The following is a 9,456-nucleotide window of genomic DNA, read 5'->3' on the forward strand; positions in this document are numbered from 1 at the left end:
CGTAGTCATCTTCTGGTCAAGTGAATACGTCTAATTTTTATTTAGATAAGTTTCACTATTCTTGGTGTGTAGATGTGAAAGCCGATCAAATTGCAGTGACAGACAGACATAGGTCATTCGGTCTTAAGACAATATATATTACGTTCGTACCCGTTATGCTAAAGAGTAAAAAGGAAAATAATTCTACGTTGTAACGTTTTCAGCTATTAATTACTTCATATAATATCTCACTTTATTCTTATTTTTTTGTATATCTTTTAACCAAGATCAAAGTTTTATTAGGAACAAGTCAATACATTATATGAAAAAGAAAAAAAAAGTACAGGCCAACTGTCCACAAGCCGATCTATTGTCACATCACACTGTATGAGTTTTTGGACGATCTATATCTATATATTATTAAAAGCCAAAGAAAAAGACACCATAATAATCTAAGTGGTAGCCTAGAAAAAAGTCACATGACATAAGTAGTTAATAATTAGTTATTTAGTTAATAATTAATTATTAAAAATTAACAAAGAAATTAACTACCTAAAATTAACTATTCAAACATGTGTGAGGGTTTGTTTAGATTAGTTAATTTCTTTGTTTCATTTTTTTAAATCGTTTTCGTTTTTCTTTTTGAAATAAAAAGTGTATTTATTCATTAAAAGACAGACAATATTATTGAGAACAATATAATAAAATTTAAAAAATATTTTTAAGAGTAATAAAACATATATATATTCTATTATATTTAAAAAAGAAGTTGCAGACAAAAATATTAAACAAGTAATATGCTAATAATTTCTATTAACAATGTAATTTTATGAAACGTTGGATAATATAATAAAGAAAAATATAAAACAAAAAAGTTATTCGACGACTATATAAGTCCCTTTAATTTAATAGAGATTTTATTCATTAAAATTCAGACAATATCTATTCTATCTATATAAAATAGGAGAAGCAAATCATTGTCATGATTCTAAGTGTAACATCAAAAAATTAACAAGTGTCAAATTTTAGGAGAAAGCTCCAACAAATTTGGAGTTTCAAAAATTATTTTTAAAATAAGAAAAAGAAATTAAAAGAAAAGGCACAATGAAATTAACTACCTAAAATTAACTATTCAGACATGGGTGAGGGTTGGTTTAGGTTAGTTAATTTCTTTGTTTTTTTATTTTTATTTTTTTAATCAATTTTTTATTTTTATAAAAAGAGTATTTATTCATTAAAATTCAGACAATATTATTGAGAATAATATTAAAATAAAAAAATATTTCAGTAGTAATAAAATATATATCTTCTATTATATTACAAAAAGAAAGCATCATACAAAACTATTAACCAAAGTAATATGCTAATAATTATTTTTAACAATGCAATTATACTAAATATTGGATAATATAATAAAGAAAAATATATAACAAAAGAAATTTATTCGATGACTATATAAGTCCCTTTAATATAATAAAAATTTTATTCATTAAAATTCAGACAATATTATTGAGAATAATAGAATAAAATTTAAAATAAAAAAGTTTTCAAGAGTAATAAAATATATATCTTCTATTATTTTACAAAAATAAAAGTGACGGACAAAAATATTAAACAAACTAATATGCTAATAAAACTTTCTATTAACAATGAAATAACACTAAATATTGGATAATAAAATAAAATAAAATACAGAACAAAAAAGTTATTCGATACGTATATAAGCCCGTCTAATTTAACAGAGATTTTATTCATTAAAATTCAGATAATATTATTGATAACAATAGAATAAAATTTAAAATTAAAAAATATTTTAAGAGTAATAAAATATATATCTTATATTATATTACAAAAAAAAGTAGGAGACAAAAATATTCAATAAAGTAAAATGCTAATCAAAATTTCTATTAACAATGTAATAATACTAAATATTAGATAATATAATATATAAAAAATACAGAAGAAAAAAGTTATTTGATGCCTATATAAGTCCCTTTAATTAAATAGAGATTTTATTCATTAAAATTAATATAATATTATTGAGAACAACAGAATAAAATTTAAAATAAAAAAATATTTCAAGAGTAATAAAAAAATGTATCTTATATTATATTACAAAAAGAAAGCGAGCAGACAAAAATATTAAACAAAATAATATACTAATAAATTTTTATTAATAATGTAATAATACTAAACATTGGAGAATATAATAAAAAAAATATAGAAGAAAAAAGTTATTCAATGACTATATATGTCCCTTTAATCTAATAGAGATTTCATTATTAGGTATATCATATTGATAAATAAGATGATAATTGAAATTTATTAAATCAATACGATCTAATATGTTCAAACAAACCCGATCATAATTAATTTCATTAATAATTTTTAATATTGACCGCGCATCGCGCGGGTACAACTACTAGTTATAGTTAAGTTTTATGTTCTCCTAAAAACCTTTAAAAATAACTAGTGAAAAAAAGAGGAAACTTTATTTCTCGGTTTCGTTTTATGATTTTTTGTTTGATGGGACATGATGTCTAAGAATGAATCACACTTAAATCTTGTGATCATAAGCTAAAAGTATGTAAAATAAATCAAAAATACTCTTTAAATCTTGTGGTCCATTCCTATAGGAGAGTGTCACTTACGGTAAAATGGGAATGCTTAATTAAAAACATACTAAATATAATAAAGAAGCAATCTTTTTTCAACAGCCAAAACAAAAAAAAGAAATTAAGTCACAAATTAAACATATGGAATATATTCACCGATAATATAAAGTATTTTTATATTAGCATAATTTTACCAATTATAGCAAGTATTCTATTTTATTTTGAGTATAAATTTTATACACTACTGATAGTGTAAAGAAAATTGACACCATCAAGTTACTTAAAACGACAATTGCATGTAAACTCTATACAAACATTAATTGGTAAATTTTATAAAAAAACATTACTGTCAATAAACACTTATAGTGTAAAAAATTATTTACATTGTTAGTACATATAACTTTTTTTTCCAGTTTTTTGTTAACTTGCTCCGGTTACTATCAGTAGTTACTTGTAGTTATCTTTTCAAATGATATGATTGCATAAATATTCTTTTATATTATCCGTATCTATCTATATAGAATAGGAGAAACAAATCAATGTGATGATGCCAAATGTCACAACAAAATTAGTTAGGTTAGTTAATAATTAGTTATTCTTTTTTAATTTGAATTAAAAATAATTATGTCACGACCCAATTTCTATTATAGGCATTGATGATGCCCAACGTCGCTGCTAGCAAGCCAACGATGAACTACTCATTTAATTTCTCATTTTAATATTTTTAAAGTCTTTATTTTTTATTTAACACAGAAACAAATAGTAAGTGAGCGTAGTGATGTAAAGCATAAACTAAACGGGAAAGTAAGATAGTGAATTAAAAAAATCAAAACCCATGAGTGTCTACTAGAACTCCCAAAATCCGGTGTCACAAGTGCACGAGCGTCTAGTAGAATACACAAAATACTCTAAGAACTACTGTCTGAAACAAAATAGACAGAAATGATAAAAACATAAGAAGAGAAGGCTCTAGGTGTTGCAGAACGGAGCATGACAAGCAGCTCACCACTAAGCCTATGGGTAATGCGGATGCGCGCCCGGACGAACTCCAGATGCACCTGCCTCAGAACCTGCACAATATGTGCAGAAGTGTAGCGTGAGTACGTAAACAACATGTACCCAGTAAGTATCTAGTCTAACCTCGAAGAAGTAGTGACGAGGGGTCGACATCAACACTTACTAGTGGGCAATATACATAATGTACAAGAATATTTAATAGACATAAAATACAACATCAATAATGGATTAAGAGGCAATAATTAAATGATCCTTTAACAAAATAACAATTAAAAGTCTCCAAATATCAAATGCTAATCTCAACAAGTAAGGGCTCAACATGTATTTATAAATCTTCAAGTCATGAAATACATGCCAAATATAATCGGACTTCGAGTGACAACACGCACGAGTTATGTCGAGGTTGTACGGCCCGATCCATAATAATCGTGTACATATACTAACGAGGTCATATAGCCCGATCCATGGATGCATCCCATAATATATATAAATATTGTCGAGGCGTTCGGCCCCATCCACAGGAATAGGGAAACTCTTCGGATTACGAATTATGTATTTACAACTTTAAGGTAAGCCCATAAAAGAATATAAATTTCCATCCATGACTAAACATTTTCGCCAACTCTCTAAGTAATGAAACTCGATTTAACATCACCTTTAACCAAATTTTACTTACTAATTTAAGCAGTTAAATTAGCAAGTTGAGTTCAAATGGTGCAAGTAATATCATAATAAAGACCTATGTATACCCGGACATAACATGAATTTTAGCTACGCACAGACTCTCGTCACTTCGTGCGTACGTAGCACCCACAATTAGTAGCAAATAACAAATATAAATACCTATGAGGTAAATTCCCTCTTACAAGGTTAGGCAAGAGACTTACCTCGTTCCCAAGTCCACTTTTCGATCCACAAATCACTCTAAAAGCCTCAAGCCGGTGCCGAACAATCCAAAATTAGCCAAAGGTTGTACAAACAAATCAATAATTATCCAAAAGTTCATAATTTAACTATTAGAGTGATTACCCAACCAAATTTAGAAGATTCCTAAAATTCACCCCCGGGCCCACGTGCCCGGATTTCGAAATTATTTTATAAATAAATGTTATCCATAACCTCACCAACACAAATATATAATTTTTACCCAATTTCATAATCATTTTCGTGGTCTAATCTCATGTTTATCAAAATCTATGTTTTTTTAACCAAAATCCTAATATTTCCATAACTTACATGTTAAAATCTACCCATAATTTATCTATTAAGCTCACATTATATACAAATCACTTACCTCCAATAGCTAGGTGAAAATCCCTCTCCAAGGAGCTCTAGAATCGGCCAAGAAATTTGAGAAATAAAAGAAATAATGATAGCTCCACGGACAAGGATAAAGCTTTAGAAGTACCAAAAAAGTCATTCACAAGGTCTCAAACTAAGGAGAAGCAAGACAAGGTTGTTGGGCTTCAATGGGAGATCAAGAAGGCGCTAATGGTGGAAGAAGAGCTCAAGAATTATGGAGAGGACTTAGCTAAGTGCTACACTCATTTCATGGTCCAAGTCCAAGTCCAAGAGGAGGTAGATTGGGGTCCAAGCACCAGCCAAGGAGGGTCTAAATTAGGCACCTAAATCAACCTACAAAGGAGCTAACTTGGCGCCCAAGTCACTCTTGTGTGTGGCTACTCTTGGATTTATTCTTCAACCTTCAAGACTCAACTTAAGGTGGTAAGATTAAACTCTTTCGAAATCTTAGATCACTTCTAGGTATTCAAGAAAGGTGATAAGTTTAGGCTTATTGTTGTTCTTGTTATTCTAAAGGGTCGGGTTTCACAATCTATCTCTTGTTTTTAATTCTCTACCAAAGGCGATTAGTTCTTTGTTAGCTAATTGTTGTTGTTAGGATTCAACTTCAAGAATAGACTTCTTGAATTCAATCTATCTTTAATTTTTAGTTATTTGTTTTGTTTCTTTATTTTTTTTTAGCTTCCGCACGTTTATTGATTTTATTTTAGTAATTCTTGGACCCCTATCGTGTTGTTATCAAGTGGTATCAGAGCATAGGCTAATCAAGATTTCAATCTTGATAATCTTGGAAGGTTCTTGAGCAGAACAAAAACAAAAAATAAAACCAAAAAAAAAATGAAAATCAGCCCAAAAAAAGTGTTATTACTCATTATTATTTTAGAGTTCAATTATTTGTTGGTTTCCAAGTCAAGAAAGGAAACAAGAATAGGGGATCCTTGTTCTTGAAGATTAAGGAAACTCCTTCCCTTATTCTTGTGGGTTTTGGGTTTCCTAAAATTCTTTCCTTTTTCATTTCTACTAACCAATTCCTATTCTTCCTAGGTTTGGTCATTCACTTTTCTTTCTTTTTCTAACTCCATATTCTGATCACTAAGGGTTGTGACTAGTAAGATTTATTAATAAATCTAAAGATTAACGACTAAGAGTTGCATTGAGTGGAAAAGGGTAAGAGAGGTAAGAACATCAGAGGAAAAAAGCCAAATTGAGGGATATATATTGCTTTGTTCAGGATGTCTCATACAGGTAATGATGATGAACAAAGGGTTCTTCAAGAAGCTGAAATCAAAGGAAGGAATAATTTCACCTTGCAAGCTATGCACCAATAATTTGAAAGGTGGAATTTGCAATTCCAAGAGATGAGAGACACCATTGCTGAGCAAAATATTACAATAGCTTAACTTAGGAGGGGAAATAACGCTAGACCCCAAGCTAGGGGAAATGTACCCCCTGCTCCCATTGTAAATCAAGAAAACTATATCGATGATATTAATGATGATATTGATTTTGATAGGTTAGGAAGATATAGGAGGGGACAAAGAGGAAGACTAGAAGATGATAATATAAGTAGTATAAAGATGAAGATGCCAACTTTTAAGGGAACAAGGGATCCAGACTTGTACCTTGATTGGGAGAGAAAAGTTGAAGCCATCTTTGACTGCCACAACTATTCTGAGGGTAAGAAAGTTAAACTTGCTGCTATTGAGTTTTCTGACTATGCAGCAATCTGGTGGAAAAAGCTTTCTAGGGACAAATTGCAAGAAGGACAAGCACTCGTTGCTACGTGGGCTGAGATGAAGAGGGCAATGAGGAAGAGATTTGTGCTATCACACTTTCAAAGAGATCTACAACAACATCTTCAAACTTTGAGGCAAGGGTCCATGTCTGTATATGAGTACTTAAAGGCTATAGATATGGCTATGATCCAAGATAATTGTATGGAGGAAGAGGAGGCTATAATGGCTAGGTTTTTGAATGGTTTAAATAGGGAAATAGCTGATGTAGTCGAATTACAACAATATGTAACTTTAGATGAGTTAGTTGAATTAGCTGTAAAGGTAGAAGGACAAAACAAAAGGAGACAACAATCTAGCTCATGGAGAAGCCGGCCAACTACTATTCCAAAGAAGCAATGGCCGAAATCTGAGGAGACACCTACTCTTAAATTCCATGAAGACAAGGGCAGGAGAAAATTGGAATCCAAGGATGTGGGTAAGCCTTTTACGCCTAAAATTTCTACTTCTACTTCTTCTATTCAATGTCTCAAGTGTCAAGGGAGAGGGCATAAGGCTTATGAATGCCCAAGTAGAATAAACATTCTAATCAAAGAGGATGGGGGATATGAGAGTGAAAAAGGTGAACCAAGTGAAGAACAAGAAGAAAACTTTGTAGAGAGTGAAGAAGGAGAAGAGATGGAGTACATTGATAGTGGGGTGAATTTTGTGGTTAGGAGGCTTATGCACATTAATTTGGGTCACTCTAATGAAGAACAAAGGGAAAACATATTCCATACTCGGTGTGAGATTAAAGATAAAATTTGCTCTATAATAATTGATAATGGGAGTTGTGCTAATGTTGTGAGTGCATATTTGGTGGAAAAGTTAGGGTTGGAATGGACGAAACACCCTAGACCTTATAGGTTGCAATGGTTCAATGATAGTGGAGAGGTCAAGGTGAATAAGCAATGCATGGTCTCCTTCAAGATTGGAAGGTACACTGACGAAGTTCTATGTGATATAGTACCCATGCAAGCTTGTCATATCTTGTTGGGGCTGCCCGTGGCAGTATGATAGGAGTGCTTTTCACGATGGGAGGAAAAATAGATACCCTCTTGAGCATAATTGCAAGAAGTACATTCTTGCACCTTTAACTCTTTTCCAAGTGTACGAAGATAAAAAAAAGATGAAAGAATCAATGGGGAAACATGGGAAGGGATCAAAACGAGAGACTGGAAGGAAAGACAAAGAGGGAAAATATGAAGTGAGGTGTGAGGAGAGAGAGAGGGAAGCAAAGAGAGAAAGGAAAAGGTGGGGAAGAGTGAAAAAAAGAAAGCATTGGTGAGAGGAAAGAGGCTAAGATTGAAAAAAAAGTGAGCCTTGCAAAAGCCAAAGAGTGTTTAGTTGCAAAAAAAGAAGGGCTGCCTATTATCTTGCTCACTTATAAGGAAGTTCTGCTTAATAATGATTCACTAACATCCTCTTTGCCTAGTGTTATTTCTAATCTTTTGCAGGATTTTGAAGATGTTTTTCCTGAGGACCTTCCTAATGGTTTACCACCTTTTAGAGGAATAGAGCATCAAACTGATTTTATGCCAGGATCACAAATTCCTAATAGGCCTGCTTTTAGGAGCAATCCCGAAGAAACAAAAGAATTGCAAAGACAAGAAGAGGAGCTGCTTGATAAAGGATTTATAAGAGAAAGCATGAGTCCCTGTTCTGTGCCCGTACTTTTGGTACCAAAGAAGGATGGCACTTGGAGGATGTGCGTGGACTGCCACGCCATTAATAAAATAACGGTAAAGTATCGCCATCCTATTCCCCATTTAGATGATATGCTTGACCAATTGCATGGTTCTCAAATATTCTCTAAAATTGATTTGAAGAGTGGATATCACCAAATTAGAATGAATCCTGGAGATGAATGAAAAACTGCCTTTAAAACTAAATATGGATTGTATGAATGGTTAGTGATACTATTTGGGTTAACTAATGCACCTAGTACATTCATAAGGCTAATGAACCATATCTTTAAGGATTTTCATGGAAAATTTATAGTCGTTTATTTTGATGATATTCTGATCATTTCTAAATCTTTAGAAGAGCATGTCGAACATTTGAAACAAGTTTGTAATGTGCTTAGGGAGCAACAATTATATGCAAATTTATCCAAGTGCACTTTTTGTGTAGATAAGGTAGTTTTCTTGGGTTTTGTTGTGAGTTCTAGTAGTGTAGAGGTAGATGAAGATAAAATCAAGGCGATTAAATATTGGCCTACACCTAAGAGCATTACTGAAGTTAGAAGTTTTCATGGACTTGCTAGCTTTTATAGGAGATTTGTTAGAGATTTTAGTTCAATTGCTGCACTTTTAACTGAAGTCATTAAGAATGATAAGGTCTTTAATTGGGGAAAAGAACAAGAGCATGCATTTAATATTTTGAAGGATAAATTATGTTCTGCTCCTTTGTTACAATTACCTGATTTTAATAAGTCCTTTGAAATTGAATGTGATGCATCTGGTAGAGGTATTAGGGCTGTTTTAATGCAAGATTCTAAACCAATCGCTTATTTTAGTGAGAAGTTGAATGGGGCTGTATTGAATTATTCTACTTATGATAAAGAATTATATGCCTTGGTAAGGGCTCTTGCTACAGGGCAGCATTATTTGTGGCCAAAGAAGTTTGTGATAAAAACTGACCATGAGTCTTTAAGATACTTGAAAATCCAAGGTAAATTGAGTAGAAGACATGCCAAATGGGTTAAATTCATTGAGACATTTCCTTATGTGATTAGCTACAAGCAAAGTAAAGACAATATAGTTGCTGAT

General features: G+C 31.5%; 1 protein-coding gene across 1 annotated transcript; it reads left to right on the plus strand.

Annotated features, from left to right (window-relative positions):
• The first annotated feature begins 6,490 nt into the window (after positions 1-6,490).
• Positions 6,491-8,556, plus strand: LOC138902673 (uncharacterized). The gene is made up of 3 exons (XM_070190561.1): positions 6,491-7,585; positions 7,698-7,969; positions 8,121-8,556. The coding sequence occupies exons 1-3, from the start codon at positions 6,491-6,493 to the stop codon at positions 8,554-8,556; spliced, it is 1,803 nt and encodes a 600-aa protein (XP_070046662.1).
• The last annotated feature ends 900 nt before the right edge of the window (positions 8,557-9,456 follow it).

The sequence above is a fragment of the Nicotiana tomentosiformis genome, chromosome 12 (genome assembly GCF_000390325.3).
Source record: "Nicotiana tomentosiformis chromosome 12, ASM39032v3, whole genome shotgun sequence".
NCBI lineage: Eukaryota > Viridiplantae > Streptophyta > Magnoliopsida > Solanales > Solanaceae > Nicotiana > Nicotiana tomentosiformis.

Bases quoted from the DNA above. Each gene is read 5' to 3' on its own strand.
- LOC138902673 (XM_070190561.1), top strand. From the start codon at position 6,491: ATGAAGATGCCAACTTTTAAGGGAACAAGGGATCCAGACTTGTACCTT. The intron at 7,586-7,697 runs GTGAATAAGCAA...TGCCCGTGGCAG, and splicing joins ATGATAGTGGAGAGGTCAAG to TATGATAGGAGTGCTTTTCA. The intron at 7,970-8,120 runs GTGAGAGGAAAG...CTCTTTGCCTAG, and splicing joins GTGAAAAAAAGAAAGCATTG to TGTTATTTCTAATCTTTTGC.